Below are 23,672 nucleotides of genomic sequence, written 5' to 3' on the forward strand. Positions count from 1 at the left end.
GTAGTGTCTCGTGTCGCGCTCAAAAAGCACATGTGTTTTTGTCATCAAACATTAGGTGCTTGTTTACTAATAGCGAAAATGATCCTTCTTGGCCTCTAGTTAAATATAATTCTTTAATAGGTAATATTCTTTTAGTTTTGTATTTGTAATAATAATATAATAGCAAATCATCGTCTTCTTCTTCCTCCAGTAGAACTTCTACTGCTTGGTTTTCCATCATGACACAAACACGACTGACTACATCGACAGACTCCGATACTGATTAACTTTTCGGTCGTGAAGAGCCTGAGACACTTGTCGCGGTATCCGGTCTCGGTCTCGCCTTAAGGTGGCGGTTCGCGCCGCGACAGAGACAAGCGACCGAGATAGGAGACCGCGACCGAAGACTGCGACAAGTGTCTCGGTCTCTTCTGCATGTACTGTAGACCGAGACCGGAGACCGCGACAAGTGTCTCAGTTTCTTCACGACCGAAAAGTTAATCAGTATCAGAGAGTCCGTCGATGTAGTCAGTTGTGTTTTGTATCATGATGGAAAACCAAGTAGTAGAAGTTCTATTGGAGGAAGAAGAAGACGATGATTTGCTATTATATTATTATTACAAAAACAAAACTAGAAGAAGATTACCTATTAAAGAATTATATTTAACTAGAGGCCAAGAAGGATCATTTTCGCTATTAGTGAACAAGTACCTAATGTTTGATGATAATGTATTCAGAAAGTATTTTCGGCTGTGCTTTTTGAGCGCGACACGAGACACTACTGGTCTGGGGCAGCGACGGTCTCGCTGTCTCCCGTCTCGCGTCTCTGTCTCCTGTCTCTGTCTCGCTCGTGAACTGTCGCCTATACATTGCCGAACGTCAAGTAACGGTCGCGGTCTTCGGCCGCGGTCTCCTGTCTCGGTCGCTTGTCTCTGTCGCGGCGCGAACCGCCACCTTTACAGTACATGCAGAAGAGACCGAGACACTTGTCGCAGTCTTCGGTCGCGGTCTCCTGTCCCGGTCGCTTGTCTCTGTCGCGGCGCGAACCGCCACCTTAACCGTAGACAGAAACCAAAACCAAGACAATACCACACAAACGTCTTCTGTCAGTGTCAAATTATAACAACACGAAAAAAAATTATCAACTCCAAAAATAAAGTGGTTCACTCAATCTCAGAAAACAATGGTGTCAACATTGTTTTATAAAAGTCTTGTTATTAATGTAAATTGTAAGTTGCAATAGAATATAAAGAATTTTTAAATTTGGTCGTACTGTGAGTGGTTAATTGTCAAACGTCAAAATGACGTCTCATATTGACATATTGGTATTTGTTATTGTTGCATTTGGATTGCATTTTCAAAGAAATTTTAATATAAATAATTAATTTATGTTATTAAATTATTCCTACCATCTATGATCTAGCATCTTATATTCTGTTATCTGTATTCAGTACATGCACCATCAGCGCAAACGGCCAAATGGTTGAAGATTCCAGTTTGAATTCTAGCAAATCCAAGGTTTGATCTTAGTTCCTTGAACAATAATTACTTAAGCTTAATTATTATTGTACAATTCTTGTATTATACAATATATTTTTAGCATTTTTTTATGAACGCAAAGAATTTGTGTCATTTGACCATATTTGACCATCAACAACAACAAGTACTTACTTATTATACTCATAACCATATATGTAATAACAAATATATTCTCTGTGTTTCTAGACTAAGACTGCACGCCCCAAAGCAGTTTATCTCTGGACAGAAGCTGATGTTCAGAAATGGTTGCGTAGACATTGCAGTGACTATTACAACTTATATTGGGAAAAATTCCATGAGGTAAAAATTTACATTCAAATATATGAACTCTATCCTAACCTATTTATCAAAACGTATCATTCAATATGAAACACATATTGCTATATCAAGTTGAAATCAATATCCTCTATAATTTTACACACTGATTCTGGTCCACCTAAAGCAAAGGGGGCGCAAAGTAAGGTCTTAGAAATTTTTTGATCAAAAGTGAAAAAAAATTGTTTTTTGCGCGTCGACGGAGGCCCGCTTGGCCGGGCTCCTATTTCTGTGTAGTTTTTTTTAACAAACCTAACCTAACCTAACCTAATGAAAATCATCAATCTTTGAGGGCGAATATCTCGGCCATTTTTGATTTTAGAGAAAAGTTGTTCCTATAAAACATGCTTATATTAGCGTAATCTTTACGATAAAACAATAATAAATAGGTGTTATAATGACACCAACTCCATCAAAAATTTTTAAGTCCTGCGCCCCCTTTGCTTTAGTCCAACCCTGATTCTGCATATGTGTTTGTATAATATGTTTCTTAAAGTGGACCTAAATTAATATACATTTCTTGTTGTAGCATGATATAACAGGGCGAGCTTTAGTTCGTATAAATGACAACACACTCCTAAGAATGGGCATCACAAACCAAGATCACCGGGAAGCTATCTGGAGAGAGATCCTGAAACTGAGACTGAAAACTGACATTGTAGAGATCAGGGACCTGGAGAGACGGCACAATTACTTTAATTATAACCTCTAATGTGATAAATAGATAGATGCATTTAATTAAGTTTCGAATAAAGTTTGTGATACAGAAATATTTTATGCATTTATGCCTTTAAATGGGGATTTCACACATTTATTTCTTATTTCATGGTTATGCAGAAAAAAGTTTTTTTAATAAGAAATTTAATACTTTCATATTTCTTTCTTGAAATTTAATTTATATTTTTTTTGCCAACCCTAATAGTATTCTAACTATATGACTTTAGAGCATTATTATCATTGTCATATTTTTAACAATGATTATTATTTCCGCACGGTATTTTTCGTGTATTGAAACAGAGCCTGTGTCCACAATTTATCATCTGTATTTAAAATAATAAAAATCCCAAAAAAATATTTACAGTATGTAATTTTACTTGCTCTATCTCAGGAACTACAGGTCCGATTTGAAAAAAAAAATTAGTGTAAGATAGTCCGTTTATCGAGGTAGGCTATATCGTCATGCTAAGACCAACAGGGAGCAATGCGTGTAAAACCGCGCGGCGGGGCACAGCTATTTAATAAATAGATGTCTTCTAGTACATATAGCTACCCTCGCTATTGATCGTGATTTGTTTCTATGGGCGTCATTAGAGTAGCTTAAACTGTACAAAAATCCGATACAGAATCACAGTTCGTTTTTTTATAAATACATAAGATGCATTGATCTCATTGTCGTGCCAGACGAGCGGATTGGTGCAAATGATGTGCTCACGCGATTTATATAGGTTGTAGTAAAAAATTATAATTTTGAAAATCAATCGCGTTTTCAAAAAGGACTATTTTTATTGACATCTGTTTAATAATTCGCTTATGTTACAGGGTCAAATCACATAAGAATTTGCAGCATTATCTACCCTCAATAGTCAATGTAAAAAATTCAATCTGCTTTGTTCCACATTTTCTTATTTAAAACTAGCGGTCCGCCCCGGCTTCGCCCGTGGTACATATTTCGCAATAAAAGGTAGCCTATGTTCTTTCTGAGGGTCTAAAGATTATCTGTGCCAAATTTCATCAAAATCGGTCCAGTAGTTTATGAGCCTATTCATTACAATCAAACAAACAAACAAACAAAGTTTTCCTCTTTATAATATTAGTGTAGATTGTAAAATGGAATAAAATGTAGAAAGCAGATTACTGTTAATTTTGTCCACGATTCGATATTTCAAAAGGCTAAAAAATACATACTTACAATTTTTCATATATTATGTACTTACCTACATTTCAAAAATGGAAAACTACAATATTCCCGCATGATTCCCGCTATTCCTTATGACTTAAAGCCGTACATTCACGGTAGGTATCTAGTTAGTCGCGCTGAGGACGGGCCAAAATAGCCATTTTAATGACCCTCCTTTGTTTATTATTCTTCCTGCGCTCACACATCGATGGGATATTATAAGACAACTGGGTCTCGGATAAATATACAAATTCCATTCTCAACGTTACAGGAAATATTTCGAAGCATTTAAAAAATTGATAATTTTAGTGCAGATTTTTTTATTTTTGATATTTACGACATTAAACGTTTAAATAATGAAACACATTAACTACTTTTACAAATATATAGAGTTCGTTTTTTTTTTCATTCAATTCGCTATTTTGGATAATATTGTTCTCAATTTAAATTTTGCCTTTTTTTTAGTATTTTGCATTTCATTTTAATCGATGCAATTATCTTTCCAATGCCAAAGAATCTTATCAATGCACCACTTATCTCCTTATCAGCAAAGATTTGGCGTGAGCTGACACACATTTTTTCAAATCAGGCTGTAAGTAAACTTATCTTTTCATGGATTATATTCTAAATTTCTAACTCATCATTTATTTATGCAGTTTTAGCTTTTCATTAATGTAAGTAAGTAGGTAGTTAGGTACACATTTAGTATTTACTATCTAACTACTACCTTTTTCAAGCTCTTTTTCGCCATTGAAGATTCGTTTCTTTAATGAATTGCGTTATACTTACATTTTATTTAAAAAAATCATCTCATTACAAATATGAAATACATAACTACTAATTAATTACATTACAATTTTTTTATAAATGAGTACTTAACTATAGGATTGGAAATATTCTTTAAATTAAATTTTTATGTACCGTTTTCATATCGGAGTTAAGTTGCCTCAATATCATTACAACACATTTGTAATTCAATCTTCCAAAAACATTTTTATTAAATCAGAATTACCAAGAATCGACCTATTATTATAGTATTTACGTAAACGCTATTTCGCCGCGTCCATTATGTTACTCAGCATTATTAAGTACCTTCATGTAAATATACAAAAGATTCATCCTTCTAGGAAACTGTTACGTTCATGATTTTATTTTAAAAATACATAATTACAATCGCGTAAGAACCCCAATTTTAACGCACGTCATAGCGCTCAGTCCGCGATTTATTTATAAGCAAAACGATTATTTTGTAAATTAAAACTATTACCTACGAAATAATATACATATTTCCTCAAAACCTTTCGGGAAATTTTGTCCATGTGTTCTACATGCATAAACTTTTCATCGTACATTTTATTGAAACTCTACATAAAAATCGCACGCCACGGTGCTTGAAAAATGAAAAATGAAAATGAAAAATATATTTATTTAAAAACCATACATATGTTTTACACAGTTACAATTGTATTTATGTTGCACGTTTTACATACATTTGGCTTTATCTAGGTTTATAATAAAGGTTTACCAATAGTACCCACACTAGGCAAGCCTGTATCGTGGGCACTGAGACGATTTTACAAAAAACTAAGTGTCCTCGGTATAATCAACTATAACAACACGTTCAAAAGCATTCCATGACTTTAATGCTACAGGATAATAAAAACTAAAGGTACTAAAAAATAAAATTAATATAATATATTATGAAATAAATAAAATAATATATACATAATAAATATATATACATATAACAATAAATATAATAATTATGAAATGATATAAGTGCCGATTATACACGAATTAAAATAAAGATGCAAGAAGATTTTCTGTTGATACGTAGTTCAGAGAATTAAGGAAGTTAGTTACGATGATCTTTGCTTTTTTCGGAGAACAGTTTTTAATGTTACAATTGGAGCAAATTTTATTATAAATAAATATACCAGCAAAAGGATTGAAACGCTTAGCAAAAGAAGTATTAACACGAACATTTGGTATTTTGTAAATACGCTTTCTTACGTAATCCTTGTAATTGGGAGAGGTAATCACCCATTTGTGCGTAGATATAATTTTATCAAGGATGAAAAGTTGGCGGACTGTAAGAACACTAGCGTCTTTATAAAGGTTAAAGGTAGGGTATCTAAAAGGTTTTTGCAGCATAGTTTTAAGTACCGCTCGTTGAGCCCTTTCAATACGAATTAGGTTTGACTTAACGGCACCTCCCCACGAACCAATGCAGTAAGTAATTAGAGATTGACATAGCGCGAAATATATAGTTTTAAGTAATTTGACGTCGGCAGATCGGCGGAGTTGCTTCATAATAAAAATGATTTTACGCACGCGATCAGACAGAAGATTTATGTGATTCTTAAAACTCAGATTTTGATCTACCAAAACTCCTAAATACTTGGTAACTTCAACTCTTTTAATATATTGAGGTGCACAACCGTCAGGAGATATATTAATTAATTCTATTAGGCAAGGGGCGGACGCAGCAGTCTTATGAAAGCAGATAAAATTCGTCTTGTCTAGATTCAGGGTCAAAAGGTTACGTTCGAGCCAAGAATTTACCTGTATCATTCCCTGCCTTGCAGCTAACACTGCCTCATCCCAACTGCCACCGTGAAAAGTGATAGCAGTGTCATCCGCATAACAAAGAATATCAGCACCGCTAAGGGGGAGGTTGTGAATATCATCCATGTAAAGAATGAAGAGAGTCGGACCCAGGATGCTGCCCTGTGGAACACCGTAATTAACTTCTTTCGTGGCACTAACACTCTCTCCAATCTTTACACATTGAAGTCTCCCTCTGAGATAAGTTTCAAACCATAGCAATGCATGACCCCTAACACCCTTATCATGAAGTTTTCTAAGCAGCAGCGGGATAGAAACAGTGTCGAAGGCCTTCGCAAGGTCTAGAAAAACACTGAGACATGCGTTTTTGTTGTCCAAATGTGAAGATACTATTGATGTTAATAGGCTTACAGCATCTGACGTACTTTTTTGACATCTGAAACCGAACTGACGCGATGATAGAAGATTATTGGACTCTAGAAACTTGGTAAGTCGAGAGTTAACAATTTTCTCAAGAATTTTAGAAAAAACGCCTAACAGTGATATCGGCCTATAGTTATTGGGATTGTCACGAGTTCCTGATTTATAAATTGGGCAAACTGCAGCAACCTTCCAGCTATTAGGGAAAATACCGAGTGATAGACTTCGATTATAAATTGACGTTAAAGGACATAAGATTTCTTCCCGAATCTGCTTAATTATTGAATTATTAAGGCCATCAATGCCAGGTGATTTTTCATTGCGTAATTGTAAAATAAGGTTTTCAACTTCAAATGTGTCTGTTGGACTCAAAAAGAATGATTTATCTGGCTTGCGATTGCACTCCTCCAAATCAACACAACCGATTTACATAAGCATAAGCAAGGCATAAGCAAATAAAATATAAGCTTTGAATGTAATTATTATTATAAAGACAATGATAGTTTAAGACCAGTACGTGCTGTATACTATTAGATTGAGAGAAAACAAATGTATTGTTGGCATCATTGCGAAAAGCGAGAAATAAACAAAGTCTCATGCCATTAAAACCATTTGGCATACCGCTGCAGCTGGTGCCAAATTAACTCCAAGAAATGTCCCGCAAATCGGGATCTGTATGGTTATTACGAAATTCACCCGAACTCATGAGTTGGTTATCATTTTGGATGCTTAATTTTATTGTGTCAAGCCAAACGCGGCAGTTAACGTTAGCGCGGGAAACGAGCACGCGCGCCTTCGTTTAATTTTCCCGCCATTAATGACGCGTGTCAGTATATTTTTTTAATTATTAATGGACAGTTAAAAGTGCGTTAATAAAAAAGTTTATTCGTGAAATAAAGTATTTTTATTAGTGTAGTGATTGGTAGTGATAGTTATGTGAGTAACTTTTTTATCATACATAATTCATATATTATTTAATAAAACAAATATTATTCATAAATTGAAAGTTAAATAATCAATACTTATTAAATAATCGAAGATTACATCATGGACATCAAAGAAGAAAATATACCTAGTTAATTAATTATAAAAAAATGGAATAAGGTACCGTGTACCTAGTTAGTAATAGGTGGTAATACTTACTTAGTTTATATTATTAAAATTACATAAGTACTATCAAAAGTTTGATTTTAACATATAGGTAACTATAAGTTCATTATAGTACCTTTCAGATATTTATCTAATTTAAGTATGTGTGTAAATAATAACTAGAAATGTAAATACCTGAATAATAATTAATTAATTATGCAAAAAAAGCACCAAATAAATGATTGTTATACTTACAAAAAATAAGTGACTGAAAATAATATCCCTATACATTTAATAAATAATTGTTACAATTTTTTCGCCCACCCAGAACCCAGAACCCAGTTACAAGCATTAATAGCTTTCATGTAAACATAACTCCAATAAGACAGGCGATATGGAGAGATTAAATGTACAGTCAACAAACAAGTCATTTTGTTATTTATGGTTCTTTTGATATGAAAAGATAAAAATTTTAAAATAATTTCATATACTTTTCGATTCTTAAGATTTCCTATGTTTGCTAAGGTTTTTATCCGTTCTTAAAAAAAATTGTTGACTGAATAGCAAGTGGCCTCCGCCTAGCGGTTAACGAAATATGTGTTTTATTTTTGAGTTCTTGCCTAATTATTATTGTTCAGAACACGGAAATAGTTGCATATAAAACAAGTTTATCCCTATGCCCAAAAGACATGAAATTAAATACAATCTTGCTTGCTTTTATTTCTAATACCTATGTATAATTAGAATTCATACTACAGAAAAGTGATAGATTACAGTCTAAAATTTCATGCAAAGTGCGAAAACAAGGCTCGAAAGCCTTGACGAGCAGAAAAAAATATAAATTTTACTAAAATTTTCAATTGCTCTATCATTTATCATATCATCGACAGCACCATTACTGCAATCGATGTAAGATTGGTGGAAAATGTAATAAGAAAACCGAAACGTTTGACAATATGTATTTGCCAATCCGCACTTGGCCAGTGAAAGAATCTTTCTCAATAAATATCTACCTAGAGATCAACAAGGAAGAGCGCAAAATTATAGAAAATAAACTCATCCTAAGAATATAATTTATATGAATTTGACCTAGACTGAAAAGTCAATTGATGTATTCAATCATCGATCATGTAATAGTGCCAATAACCCCATTTCTCAACAATTGAAAAGATTTTCGTTCAGTCAGTACAGTGGTTGCCTATCAAACGATCAAAATGCAGCGGCTGCGGTGCCAAGCGTTGCATAGTACACGATTTATGTCTATCCGTCTGTCTCTACGCACTACACGTGTTTTTAGACAGCTCTAATTATACCATTGTCGGTGTATTGTCTAGTACTAGACGCACGTAACATGTGGTTTACGATTTTACGAATTCAATTTGATTGTGATTAAAATTATTAAATGATATTAAAATCTGAAAATGTCCATTTAGGAATAGATTGACGTTACTATAGCTAGGGAGGAATATTTCAGATAGTACCTATTACTCCTTCCAAGCATTCTACATCAATCGGTTGTAGTAATTATTATTTCTAGCCAGTTATTTAGCATTTGTTTCTTGTAGGTATAGGTAGTCAAATTTCCAATAACTGAGAGTTTTATGTTACCCGTCTGAATTCACTATTATTCATATTTTTAATGTAAAATGTGAAATCACTGGGCCAATTTTTCCTTGATACCTCAAGCCTTGCTGCGAACGAGATTGAGTACCTATTGATTTTTCTTTTTTACCTACTTCAGTAATAATATAAGATGGCATTTATTGATTAATTGAAAAGAAGGATGAAGTTCTTAATTCGGCCGGTATATTTTTGTGCCATTGGCCATTTGGCCATTGGGGTACGAGCCCTTAAACTCTTTGACATCAAAGATGCGTCTTCTAAATATAGGTACCCAAATAGGCTATAGGGCTTACTGCTAAGACATTCTGACGCAGAGTAACAAATGCACTGCCAACAACGTTCCGAAGACGCATGCCATGGGATTTATGAGCACCGCCGGGGTGTGACGTAGTATTAGTGTACAACATTAATTAGGAGAATTTAAGGGATGACTGAATGTTGGTATGGGACATAGGTACCTAGAATATGTTGTGAAGAAGTTCATTATAATTAATTAATTGATGTGAGGTCCAATAATGCAGGGCATTTTCATGATTAAGAGGACATAATTACTCATACTCAAGTACAGCGAGATTTAATTAAGATTTTAGGAGCTTTATCGAACCATCTCTTTTACGGTTTACCTTTTGCTTTCAATGAGGATCACGATAACTTTCTATAAGCTACGTGTATGGAAATGTTTAACGTAATCTTTTTATTTCTAAAACTAGATTCATATTAATTATAAAAATAAAAATAGTCTACTCCTAGTCAAAAAAGTAAACAGCAAACATCGTAAATAATCCGAGATAACCACTCGATATCTTTGAATTAGCATAGAAATAGAACTGGTATATTTTTAATTTAGCTTTTTTGTTCTAAAATAATAAATGAGGCGATACGAATTTTAATTAACCGCGACGTGTGACGTTTTTAACTGGGACACCATTTGGGTTACATCATTCTCAGATTATAAACATAACACATTATCAAAAAATGTTTTCCTGTTGGGAGCAGTGGATTTAGATCTCGTATCTTTGGAAACATTTGAAAATTGTTCTTCTTCTCCGTAGGAACTGCTTTCAGAATGAGTAGTAAATGGTAGAACTACGTTATCTTCTATAAAAAGGGCGTCTAGAAGAAGTCTTATTGATTAAATAAATGTTTAAGTTTGAAAGTTTACCTAGGTAAATTTATTTTGGTAGTGTGTTCGATCAATTTTAGCGTGGTTACGAAAATCTTTAAATTATATGTATATAGTAAAAGTAAAAGTATCTAATTAAAACATAATTACTAGGAATGTCGCTACGAGCACAGAGTTAGGTAATTATGAAAATCATCCAAAACAGTAGGTAGTGGAATTCTGAAGGACTTCACAATCGAAACAATAACAGAACTTTTAACATGAAACACGAGCGTGTAGCAACACAGTATTTGTTTTGTTTTGTCGGCCAAATGGCTTTAACTTCGGAACAAATCTTCCTATATATACATTGGCAAACATTCAACGTGGATTTTGATTTAAATTATCCAAGCAAAGCCGGGATCGCGATGTTCGAATGATGATCGGGGGCTTATCGAGTAATAATGGGTTCTAAATAACATACAATATTGCATTTGCATAGTTCGCTGGATTTGAGTTGGTTTATTCTAGCATTAGTCTATATATCTAGGTTGGCATATTATATTTCAGAATTATTTGTTTGTGGATCCACAGAACGAGAAGTCTCGGGTAGAATTTTGCGCGCCAAGCTGCTCGGTCTATGTGAACCCTATTGACTTTCCCCTGAAAGGACAGTTCCTAAAATGAATTGCTTCAGAACTGTACAATGGTTTAAGTTTAACACTAACTAAAACGTGTCTTTAAGCATTTAATTATATAAAAATAGCACGAAAGCAGTAGTAGTAGGTACATAGATTAAGTATTAGATAGTAGTAGTTAGATAGATCAGTTACTTATGAACAAAAAATACTGACTGATCTTATTTGTAGAGACAGAGCCGACGCGACGGTAGGAAAGCATTAGGCTTGGAAATCTTGAGATACAATTTTTTTTATTTTTGATTTCTTTTGCTTATAAACTTGAATGTTTTGGATAAATCCCCCTATCTAAATAGGTATTCTTAATAGGTTACTAAAGAAACTTAATGTAAATTTCAATATATTCCAATCAACTATCAAGAGACTATAATTTAGAAATATGAGCCATATCTGAGTGGGTGGATGAAAAATCTTTGACGAACAGCGTATCTACATATTATAAAAGTCTTGATTTACTGCATGTTACAATTTTGATATTTCTGAAGTCATGATTCAGTTAAATCAAATTTCTAAAAATACGTGAACATTCAGTAATAATTAACATTTCCTGTTTGTAAGAGAAAATATTTCGAGATTTGTTTGATAGCGTCGAGTGTATTAGTTTAAATTAAAATATAAGTATCACATTTTTATATTATTTATAAAACGCATTTTAAAAGATCAGCATAATATACAAACACACAATATGATTTCCCAAAATAAAAAACAATTCTACATCGCTAGGTATCTTTTTCATGAAAATACAAAAATTTTCACTCAAGTTGGCTTGTAGAGCAGTTTCAAAATAAACCATTAAAAAGAAGTCGATCATAAGGCGTGATTGCCTTACCTTGCCTTACCCATTGGTAGGATCGAAGATATGGTGGGATATATTTGAAAAGTCCAAACGCATTACGTTTTTAAATAAAACGTTCTTAACAATTACATCAACCTTTCATATAATAAGTTTTACGAGGGCCATAAAGGCGTTGATCAAAGCATTACTGTTTTATACTAAGCCATGTATACGAACATTGATATAATATTTAGTTACGAACGTGCTGTTTACGAGATCATAAATGCTCAGCTGTGAACACTGGAAACAGAAAATTAGGTTCTTGCGCAAGGCCTTTATAATGCGACACGAACGTGAAAATACTTGCCAGAAATTTTAATGAGAAATATGTAATTTTCCAACAGCATCCACACGTTGGACATAATTCACATCTATAATTATAGTTTGTAAATAATTCTATTCATCTTTATAAAAAGGAGTTAATTATGCTTTTATAAGTACATGACTTTATTATTCTTTTCTTACAGATTTTCAGTCGTGCACCATGAATAAGAAGTCACATAAGAAGAAGGTTAGTATGCATAATAGTATAATAGAGTAGTATTAACATTACCTAAACATTTTTTGCCAATCTGGTTAACTATTTATATGAACTGTTAAAAAATCTTACGTTTATTCTTCGGTAGAGACAAATAGAAACAGCGATCTTTTCAGAATGGCAAGCAATTGAATTGTGGCAAAAGCCTCAAAGGTTCTATCGTTTGCTCCCAAAGAAAACGATCACAGTTAGATTTATTTACCTACTTCATTAAAATGTATTTACACATACTGCTGCTCCTAAACGCCCTAAACAAGCATGATGAAATCGGCGCCACCAGACGTTCGACATTTCACTGGCACCATTGGCAGCTCCAATCATCCAGTGATTGTCGAAGAACAATTGGGGGCAAACTCGCTCCAAGATATGGGATCAACGATTGGCATTCTGATATATTGTACTTGACAATGTTGCCAACGTCCATTGCGTGCTATGTGTACATGATACAGTTCTGGCGTTTCCAAATGGCTTGGTCGTTTGTTATACGCCCTTTGGTTGTGGTGAATTATGAGATGGATGAATAATAAAGTCAATTATAATGTCGTGTAACATATGAGCGTAGGCAAATTCTTTTAAAATGTATTTTTAGATTAGGTTGAAACAATACTGACGCAAATCGTCATAATATCATTAAATTTTTGGTTATTTATAAAACTAACTAGCTTGTTTGGGAACTGCTTGAGAAATGCACATGCTTTCTTCATTGTTATTACTGAAAATTGAACCTCGCTTTCAATTAAAATATTTTTCAATTGTATGCAAAGAATGTTAATCTAATTTCAACTTAAGTACTTAATTATTATTATCCGTTGATATATCGTTATAATATATCCCGGCTTCTAATCCCCGTAGAAGCTAACAAAAATAAAAAAAAACAATCAGTGAATCAAACAGTCGATTAACCATTACAGTAGTTATAAGCATTGAAACAACATTGTATTTTCTCGATTGTAAATCAATCAGTGTGGTCATATGTTCCCGAAGCCCTTGGGAAGACATCAAGCCGGTCTATTTCCAGTTGGCAAGCATTTCATCAATGAAATCTGAGATTGAAACGAAGTAACGTTAAGATAAAATCTATAAATTCAGTCGAAACTTTCTGCGTCTCTACCAGTTAACGAAAATACTTAATTACGGGTAATTTATCTTGTGACAAAAGATTTCAGATTTGTGACGTCTTTGGCTATAATTTAACATTTCAGGTTACATTAAGTAGACTAGACCTAGACTAAACAATTTTGTAATATTATGTGATGGTTTCATACTCGTTAAATTTAACTTTATATCCCTATAAAATACTTAGGAATGTACAATTTACCATATAGGTGCGTTTTAATGGAATTTCCAATACCTTTGTTTTTATTTCGTGTACTCTCTTCTACCTCAGGAAAGCAACTACCTACAATTGAATATTAAACCTCATGCCTCATGCTGTCATAACTCCCATCTCATAATTGTCGACAATTAACTGAAAATCATTGTTTAGTCCAAATTGCCTTTGACCCACATAGTGCAAATATTTACAGCCCCAAGGCCCTAGGCTCACGTGCGAAGCGTGTTAACAGCTTGTCATTGGCACATGACAATAGACGCTCTGATGAAGCGGAAAATATTACAGCTATTTTCAAACTTTACAAGTTTACATATTAGAAATAACGTTAGGCGCCTCTTGTTAACTATTGGATGATCCGCCCTTTAATCAGTGTTAGGATGTGTTGTGAGAAAAGATTGTAGAAAATTAAATTTGCTTATAATATGTTAGAACAACTTTGATTTCTCTTTAGACAGTATTTGAATAAATAGGCTTGCGAAAGCGCTATTAGTTTTAAAATGAACGTAGTCCTAAGAGCTGTTGTTGCTCTATTTATAATGAAGATTTCAGTAAAATAATTTAAAAAATAATTTCAAGTATCCTGTCCTCTATTTAAGATGAAAATGCTAACGTCTCATCAAAAGTTACATTACAAACTTTGGAATATATTATATTATATTAGTCATATAATAATATGAAAACTTTGAAGATTAGCCACGCGGAGAATCCCAGTATCTATTTATGGTTAAATCGCGAAGAAAAATCAGCGTTTCAATAAATCAATTTCGGTAAGGAATATGTGTGTCAACGGGGCAATTAAACTCAGATGTTCTCAGTTAGCCATAAATAAGGCAATTGTAAGTGGAGAGAAGAAACGGTTAATAGCAAAAGCACAGAATACAAATTGTCTAAACATGCTGTCACTTACGCCATTTACATTTATTTTTATTCGTCGGAGAATTATAGTTTACGTTCGATCATAAATATTGCTTAACAGTTGAAATAAAATTATACTACTAGTTTACAGCTCTGTTTTGTAAAGGTTAGCTGTGTCAGATGTGTATATCTATACTAATATTATAAAGCTGAAGAGTTTGTTTGTTTGTTTGTTTGTTTGTTTGAACGCGCTAATCTCGGGAACTACTGGTCCGATTTGAAAAATTCTTTCGGTGTTAGATAGCCTATTTATCGAGGAAGGCTATAGGGTATACATCATCACGCTACGACCAACAGGAGTGGAGCCACGGGGGTGAAACCGCGCGGAGCAGCTAGTTAGAGTGATAAAGAATCAGTGTGGACCAGTTAATCTTAAATCTATACTAATATTATAAAGCTGAAGAATTTGTTTGTTTGAACGCGCTAATCTCAAGAACTACTGGTCCGATTTGAAAAATTATTTCGGTGTTAGATAGCCCATTTATCGAGGAAGGCTATAGGCTATATATCATCACGCTATGACCAACAGAAGCGGAGCAATGCGGGTGAAACCGCGGAGCACAGCTAGTTAGAATTAAATTATGTGATTACCGATTGTTATATCACATAGGTCTTAATACCATTTGTTAAACCTAGCCTAGTTTTTACGCAAGTAGAGCCGCATTTAAATTAGTTAAAAATTTCTAATAGTTCAAAAGATGCCTTATGCTATACGCATGGTATATACTATATAGGTAATGACTCCTAAATCACAGAACTACAAAGCATCATAACGTGTTTAAAGACGCTGGTTTCAACTTTCAAAGACATTGCTCAGAAAATTTACGATTTAACCATTAACGTCTAGTTACGCGCAAAGCACTTTTTAAATGCTGATTAATTGCCAAAAGGATAGGAATAGTCTTCATTAGAATAGAATCATTGTTTGCAGTCGATTTCCGAGAAATGAGCAGTAGGCGTTCGAAAAACCTAAAAGTTAAGCATATTTTCCTCAATTTTTGCTCTTTCCAGATAAAATTATGCAATAAATAATTATAAACCCTCTTGGAATTTAATTTATTTATAACTTGGAATTAAATTTATACATAAATACATAAGAAATAGGTATTTGAAGAATTTAGAAATTAGTAAATTGAACGTGGTCCAAGAAGTGAACGCTAGAACAATAGTTTTGTTTCGACGCAGTTTAAAACATCAATTACAAACATGTGTGCCAAGATTTTTTATTTATATTAATAGATTATTGCTGAGCAAAATTGTGTTATACTGTCTAATTTAGTTAATCTTTTTAATGTTGGCACGAGGATATGAATTAAATGCCAATGAATTAAAACCAATAGAATAAAGTTTTGTCCGCTGGAGGGGAAACCGTGGGGCATAGCTAGATGCTGTGAAATGTAATGTATTGTATAATAGATAAATGTAGATAAATACATTTTATAAACGTAAAAAATTACATACCTACCAGCTCAAATGAGCCAATATTAATTTTAGTGTTCGCATAACCACTTAGGAAGACAATTAAGAACGCAGCAGTGCATTTAACTAATCTTCAAGATTTTCAATTGGTCCAGATTTCTCAAGTTATTTAAAAGCTTTATCGCTTTAATAAACCTCTTTCCAGTCGAGTGAAATGAGTGGTTTCGATGATTGAGCGAGCAGCCGAGAGCCAACTTTCGTGATTTATTTCCACGTCCCAGAGATATGGCTCAATATATTTTATGATTAGTGATGTTTTATGGAAATATATTATCATTGATTTTTGGGCACTAATTATTTTAGTCAAATGAATTCTAGGAGGTTATTATTCAGTTTTCAAAGTTAATTATAATGTTAACGATCGTATGAAATGCTATAGGTACTTATATAAAATGTATTATTTGTGGTAACTGGTAACAGACGGACGTTTATATATATAATGCACGATGAACTCCTCTCAGATAACTCCATAAAAGGATTATTTCAAGCGGATCATTCTTAAGTTCTACTTCATCTTGTTGCGATAACTTTCCTACATATAAATCTGCTTAGTTCATCATAATACCTCAGCCACTCATAGGTACACGAGGCGTCCAATCGTCTACATCAGACTCAATAAAAGAAATCTCCATAGCGACAAAACCTCTGCCCTAAGCCTTGATTACAGATAATCCTCAGGAGCCGCACTTATCGGCCTTCCTACTTAATGAAATTACGAATATCCATTTGACCATAACGTTCTCGGGCGCGGGTACAGTCGGTTATGAAATGAATTTTTATGTTTTGGCGCGTGCAGTCAAGTGGAGCAGAAATACACCACCGCCTACCAGATCTGGAGCCATTCATAACTCCCGGCTCGGTGTACATAGCGGTCATTCATAGATCTGTCGCGATTTTTCTTAATGCTACGCTGTTTGATATGTGTACGTGACATTTTTTTGGATTGTGGTTGTTTGTATTCGTCTTGCTGTTTTGTTTGTCTCGAATATGTGTATTACAATTATTTCAAAAGTTGTTTATGTTCATGGATGATTTTAATTTGATTTATGGAGAAGCTTGTATACTTTATAAATTTAAATGAGCATGGAAATAAATTTAATTTTATAAGCGAGAGATGAAGGACAAATAGCCGATTTGATAAAAATATTTTTATAAATCGATTTTGTTCCAGCAAAAGAAACGAGGTAAACACGAAGTTCGTAACAAGGAAAACGTAATAGAAGTGAAAGAAGATGTGAAAGTTAAGGAAGCCATTGAAAATGAGAAAGAAGGAAATGAGAAAGAGAATGCCAAAGAAGAGAAGAAACTCTGTTATGAAATTAAACACTCTGATGTCATGGGACGGTAAGAATATAAATAGTTTCAATATTATTTGAATAGTATTTAAGTCTGCTCTAAAGTGTCTGAAATTTCGGAAGGTGGTAAGCACGTAACATAAGTTGGTTTAGTTGCTCAGAAGTAAAGAATATCGTGAATAAATTGCGATTTAAATTGCGTTTAAATATTCTTCGTACGGATTCCCACAACAATATTACCCACATATTATATGAGGATAGTTTTGTGGGGAAACTATTTGTACAAGCGTATTGACAGATAGACAGATTTACTTAAGCTCTACCGTGAAAAACACACATTTCTGTATTGTATTGATTTTATTTCCCATTTAAGATAAATTATGTAAATATACGTGAGTGTTTATTTGATGCGTCTGTATTTTCTTGTGAAATTCTATAAATATTATTAATTTGTCCTTATTTAAGATGTACGAGTAGTCGCTAATTTCCTAGGATTATCAATACTCGTGGGATTGTATTTATTGTTAATTATCGCGATTTTCATTTAAGTTTCCTTTAAATTACGATAAAAATCTTCATCCTCATTTATTATCAAATCCATACATGTAGTATTCTTTATTAATTCCATTATACAGGTACATAGTAGCGAGCCGGGACATAAAAGCCGGGGAGGTGATCATAGAGGCACCAGCACTAGCCGTGGGCCCCTGCAGTGGCTGCAACATCATATGCCTTGGCTGCTACCGGGAGCTGGAGGAGAAGAACTTGTCCAAGTAAATAATATTTATAAAAACTCTTTGAATAGATTTAAGGTGTTGTGGAAAATGTAAAGATTATAAGGAGTGGAGATGATTTTGGCAATGTTTCGTCAAATAGTAATGTTTAAAATTATTCCTCTATGAGTTTTTCAACCTGTTTTAAGTGCGATATTTAATAAACATAAACATTTTGATATTTAAATAAAAATTTCAGTAAAGTGCCCAATATTGCTCTTTGACTTCTTCTAATTTCCCATCTTTCAAAAAGACTATCTTGCGCTACATATTGTTTAGACAGGTTTTTTTTACGAATTGATTCATTATTTTTCTATTCTTAAGAAATAATGAAATGTTCCATCTTCCAGATGTGCCGGTTGTACCTGGCCACTCTGCTGCTCTACATGCCCCGGGCTGGGCAAGTACACCGGCCACTCCACGTACGAGTGCGAAGCCCTGAAGCAAGCAACGCCGAGTTACGACAATATGGAGGACCTCAAGGATTCCTATAACGCTCTCATGCCATTGAGGCAGGTACAAATGTTATAAAGATTTATCTCAGTCTGTCTCTGAGTAAGAATTTCGATGCGAAAATATTACTTTTATGCGAAAAATATTGCCTGTGTTTGCTTTCAAAATATGTAATGATTCCTGATCTGTGTTATAAAAATGTCCATATACCTATATGAAGAAAGAAAGATATGAAAATCCTTTCTAATGTTATAAATGCGAAAGTGTGTTTGTCTTTCTTTCACGCAACGGAGCGAGTTTATGTTATGATTTTTGTATCTGGAGTCTGGACACAGTAGTAAAATTTCTCGTTGCCTTGGAAATTTTCTTTGTATTCGGGAGCGAACCCGCAAGTAGAAAACTAGTCTTGTAAGTGTTCTATTACTACCTACATGGAAGCTAATTAAATCATCATGAATACCCGAGAATCCTGTGAATCTCGAGGTCATTGGTCGAGGTCATTAGTACCTGACATCGGCACGTGTGATGAATATTGTACTTATATATTTTAAAAGAAATATAACTCGGTAAGTCCAATTAGCTGGTGCCTGGCAGCCGGCTGTCGGATCTTACGTAACTAATTAATATTGTACGACGTAGGTACCTAATACTTCTTTAAACCTTCCCGTGTTTACTGAAATATCTAATCCTGATTATATGAATTCAATTGATCTTTGAATTGATCTTACTTTACTCCCAAAATCACTTCCGAAAGCTTCATTATAGGCGACAGACTGCGTTCGCGGTCACAGACCTAACCACAGGAAACTATAAAGTTTACGTGATGTGGGACTTTGGACAACTTCTCCTGTCACTAACTTGCGTGCAAACATTTTTTTTAATGTACTAATCAAGTACTTATGTTTGCACGCTTGCAGCGAATAAACATTTGCAAATGTCTTGACTACATTTATTAGGTTTGTGTATTCGGCTGAATGAATGAACGATCGGCATTCAATCAAAAAGGCATCATTTTCCAGATGCCTTCTCCAAAAAAGCGCGGATCCCGAAAAATGGGAGGAGATAATGTCGATGGAGGCTCACAACGAGCTGCGGCGCGCGAGGGGGGACATCTTCCCCATGAACGACAGGACCGTGTTGCAACGGCTCAAGGGTTGGGGCTTCACGTTCGATGATGAAGAGGTCCACACCGTTTGTGGGGTGTTGGAAGTGAGTAGACACGTAAACATTTTTTTGAAAGGCCATACGTTACAGAAAACAACAAACATACCCTACAATTCGATCTCTCAAATCATCGTTATATATTTTGTCAGCCCAAACTTATTAAAACCGTGAGATTTTCATCTATCTCGTGAAATTGTTAACTATCGAAAAATTGCTACCTGATTACAATTTAAACATCTTATTACACTTGATCGTGCTATTTTTCGGGAATTTAGATTGCCATCGAAGTCAAATCGTTCAATTACTTAATCGTACCTACATGAAAGATACATTGTCTGTTATCTTTTCTTTTGGATTGTGGCTGTTCTATCACTCGCTTTGTGCCTAAAACTGCTTTTCTTTACGTATAGGTTATGTTCAGTCCATTCCTTATGGTTATTTTGCGAGCTTCGCTAAAGCGTCTGCCTCGTCATAGGTGAACGCGTTCGAAGTGGGCGGCAGCGGGGCCAACGCGCGCGCGCTGTACGGCGGCGCGAGCCTGCTGGCGCACGACTGCACGCCCAGCACCACGCACACGGACGCGGAGCGCGCGCCCGCCCGCCCGCTCACCGTGCGCGCCGCGCTGCCGCACCGCGCCGGCGATACTATCACGCTCTGCTACGCGTACACGCTGCAGGTGGCCATACTTTCTGCACCTACACTCTCATCATACTTGTACACATTTGTACCGGCACATTACTAACAACTTCATATTTACATTCACAAATTCTGATCATTCAGCCTACATATTCATTTTGTCATATTTGTACACCACACCAATTAACATGCATCTTAGTTAACTGTATTTCTTACAGAAGATTACGTCTACGTTATTTCAAATAAGTAGTGTTATTGAAACAATTTTTAAGATTCTCAAGCTTGGTTTCGCATAATATGACGTGTGGCATGTTTCTTCCAAGCTTCTGAACTCTATAATTCAATATTTCATCATCATCAACAGGGCACACTCAAGCGGCGCGAGCACATCCGCCTCAGCAAGTTCTTCGATTGCGCGTGTGCTCGGTGCCGCGACCCCACGGAGCTGGGCACGCGAGCGAGCGCGCTGCGCTGCCCGCGCTGCGCCGGCCACGTGCTCAGTGCGGCGCCGCTCGAGCCCAGCAGCGAGTGGCGCTGTGACGCCTGCCCGTACACTGTGGGGGCTAATGCCGTGCAGGCGACGCTAAAGAGGTAATATCATCGTTAGAAGCACGCGTAAATAAGTTAGTCTTTTTACATACTCGGTTAAATAAGCAATGTCATTCGTGTTTGCAATGTTCTGTTCATAAAAAAATAACTTAAAATGGCAGCATAAAACAAAAAATATAAATATTATTCACCATTGCTATGTATTTCATTACTTTCTAACTTAGTATTCGATACATTTTTACTTCAATATAATATTCCTTTAACAGACTACTTTACCTTTCCTTTTCCACAGACTAACAGACGAACTAGAGCAGATAGACGCGAACGACGTGGAGGGCTTCGAGCGGTACCTGACCAAGTACCGCTCGACCCTCCACGCCAACCACTACCTGCGTCTATCGGCGTTACACTCGCTGAGCCAGCTGTACGGCAAGCTGTCTCGCTACATGATCCACGAGCTGCCCGAGCGCCTGCTGCAGCGCAAGCTCGACATCTGCAGAGACCTCATGCGGGTGTTCGATGTCATCGAGCCGGGATACTCGAGGCTTAGGGGTCAGTTGTTTTTTATGTTTCATTGATTTGTTTGTTCGTTTTTTATTTATTCGTTCATGAATTATTCATTCAATCAAACACACATTCGGTCACTAGCTCTTTCATTCATTTGTTTGTTAATTCTTACGTTTATTAATTCATGAGTTCGTTATTTAAATCACTCGGTCAATCACTCCACTCCACTCACTCACACAATCACTCACTCAATCCAGTCACTCCACCCACTCACTCTCAACTCACTCAATTATTGATGAAATAGCAGTTGAAAGAATTTTTGGGAACTTTTTTAAAAATTTAAATCTCTCTTCATCATTAGCTTTGCCAGATAACCATTAATACAGTAGAACAAAATAAGAAAAAAAAATAACAATAAAATATAAATATATTTTCTTCAGGTATTACTCTGTACGAACTGCACGCGCCACTAATGGTGCTCACCACCAGGGAATTTGAGAAGAAGGCCATTTCCAAAGAAAACCTTCGAAATCGGTTAAAAGAGGTGAGTTCCCTGAAATTGTCACCATAAACCAAATTAGCACATAGTCTAGTCTAGCACAACTTCATATAAAGTGCATAATTATAATTATTCAAGCATTAACAATAAAATGTTTTAAAAAAATTCAGATGGTCTTATTTAAATAGATTGTCTAGGAAATAAAAATAAATCTGTGTAAGCACACATGTAGGTACTAGAAAAAAAACAATAATCTTGTTAAACGCTTATAATCTTCTTACTACAAACTATTCTTAGTGGGAAACATTGTTAATTGATTCAGCACTATAATACAAAGTATGATGTTCTTGTCTAGTGCATAGGTCTAGTGTCTATCCGCCATTTTAATTGCAACTACTTTTATCGAAATATGTATTAATTAATTGCTTTATAAACATATTATTTCGTTCAATTATATAAATTAATAAAACCACACCTTTTATTTACGTGGCTTTATTTTTTTTCTGTAACTCTGTGTGTCAATAAAACGTTTTTCCTCCTTTAATTATTTGTTTCTTTTTCAGATTGTAGGTTATTTAACAGAGTCCGCGCTAATTCTCGGCTTTGAACCGAGCCAATCTCCTGAAGGTCTAATGGCGTCGGCCGCGAGAGACGCGCTGAAGAAAATCAAAACTTGGGAACAAATTATTGGAAAAATCTCATAATATTTAGAATATTCTAGAATTACGCCGCGTGTCCATTACAGCCTTTCTAGGTGCAATACCGTCGATAGTCGATACGTTCGGCTTTATATTGTTTGTGATATTAACATTACTTTTTGTTGTTTTTATTTAATAAATAATGGTTATTATTTTTATCTGAAATCTGTGAGGAATATAGCGAAATATATATTGAATAATGTTAATTAATTATAAAAACTTGTCAGTACTTATACGAAATGTGCTATAAGAAATTCCACATATTTTAATTTTTTACCGTCAATATTAATTAGAATTAATATTCAAAAATATTGTCATTTATTCCCAGGATCTTACATTCAATTAGCAGTTATTCCTTACGAAAAGACATGCAAAAGTGTATTTTTATAATAAAATTGTATTAAACAGGGATTCTATTTTAATAATTAATACCATAAATACTGATGTTTTGTTGTACTTATTTTTTAATAAAATCTTTGGAATTTGATCTTGTTTTTATTCCTACATCCTATTTTAGTATTTTCTATATCCTTTACCTATATAATTTGAAAAACATATTGGATCGAGCTATGCTACATAGCTTTCAATATATATGTACTTATCTTAGATATTTTTTTTTGGAAGTAGTAAGAAACAGTCTGTTCATTTATAACATAAATGATAAAAAATAACAAGGCAAATCATTATTATCGACGTAGGCATAGATATCCATATATTCAATTCTGTGTTCTCTAATTCGTCTTTTCACGATGGGCAGTGTTGGGCGAG

At 34.5% G+C, this 23,672-nt stretch overlaps 2 protein-coding genes across 4 annotated transcripts; both read left to right on the forward strand.

The window, feature by feature from the left end:
- Positions 1-1,290: 1,290 nt before the first annotated feature.
- Positions 1,291-2,614, forward strand: ave (sterile alpha motif domain-containing protein aveugle). The gene is made up of 3 exons (XM_090111913.1): positions 1,291-1,497; positions 1,705-1,818; positions 2,363-2,614. Exons 1-3 carry the CDS (start codon positions 1,459-1,461, stop codon positions 2,543-2,545), a joined length of 336 nt encoding a protein of 111 aa, XP_089968039.1. The 5' UTR covers positions 1,291-1,458; the 3' UTR covers positions 2,546-2,614.
- A 1,695-nt stretch (positions 2,615-4,309) lies between these two features.
- LOC149900959 (SET domain-containing protein SmydA-8-like) lies at positions 4,310-23,094 on the forward strand. 3 transcript variants are annotated; one of them, XM_090111525.1, is made up of 11 exons: positions 4,310-4,322; positions 12,533-12,576; positions 17,502-17,674; positions 18,261-18,398; positions 18,749-18,910; positions 19,871-20,060; positions 20,491-20,691; positions 21,016-21,242; positions 21,493-21,752; positions 22,148-22,251; positions 22,770-23,094. In XM_090111525.1, exons 2-11 carry the CDS (start codon positions 12,550-12,552, stop codon positions 22,908-22,910), a joined length of 1,623 nt encoding a protein of 540 aa, XP_089967651.1. In that variant the 5' UTR covers positions 4,310-4,322; positions 12,533-12,549; the 3' UTR covers positions 22,911-23,094. The 3 variants fall into 3 exon arrangements, with proteins under 3 accessions (XP_089967651.1, XP_089967650.1, XP_089967652.1); XM_090111524.1 differs by lacking the exon at positions 4,310-4,322 and adding an exon at positions 7,436-7,654; XM_090111526.1 differs by lacking the exons at positions 4,310-4,322; positions 12,533-12,576 and adding an exon at positions 17,147-17,253.
- The last annotated feature ends 578 nt before the right edge of the window (positions 23,095-23,672 follow it).

Source organism: Colias eurytheme, chromosome 17 (genome assembly GCF_061535395.1).
Source record: "Colias eurytheme isolate Ceu_HAF_F1 chromosome 17, ilColEury1 Martin Lab GWU primary, whole genome shotgun sequence".
Taxonomy (NCBI): Eukaryota; Metazoa; Arthropoda; class Insecta; order Lepidoptera; family Pieridae; genus Colias; species Colias eurytheme.

What these genes read in the sequence shown, in the direction of transcription:
- LOC149900959 (XM_090111525.1), top strand. Translation starts at nt 12,550, where the DNA reads ATGAATAAGAAGTCACATAAGAAGAAG. An exon ending in GTGCAGGCGACGCTAAAGAG is followed by an intron (nt 21,243 to 21,492) that starts GTAATATCATCG and finishes CCTTTTCCACAG; the next exon opens with ACTAACAGACGAACTAGAGC. An exon ending in GGGATACTCGAGGCTTAGGG is followed by an intron (nt 21,753 to 22,147) that starts GTCAGTTGTTTT and finishes TATTTTCTTCAG; the next exon opens with GTATTACTCTGTACGAACTG.
- ave (XM_090111913.1), top strand. Translation starts at nt 1,459, where the DNA reads ATGGTTGAAGATTCCAGTTTGAATTCTAGCAAATCCAAG. An exon ending in TGAATTCTAGCAAATCCAAG is followed by an intron (nt 1,498 to 1,704) that starts GTTTGATCTTAG and finishes CTGTGTTTCTAG; the next exon opens with ACTAAGACTGCACGCCCCAA. An exon ending in ATTGGGAAAAATTCCATGAG is followed by an intron (nt 1,819 to 2,362) that starts GTAAAAATTTAC and finishes TTCTTGTTGTAG; the next exon opens with CATGATATAACAGGGCGAGC.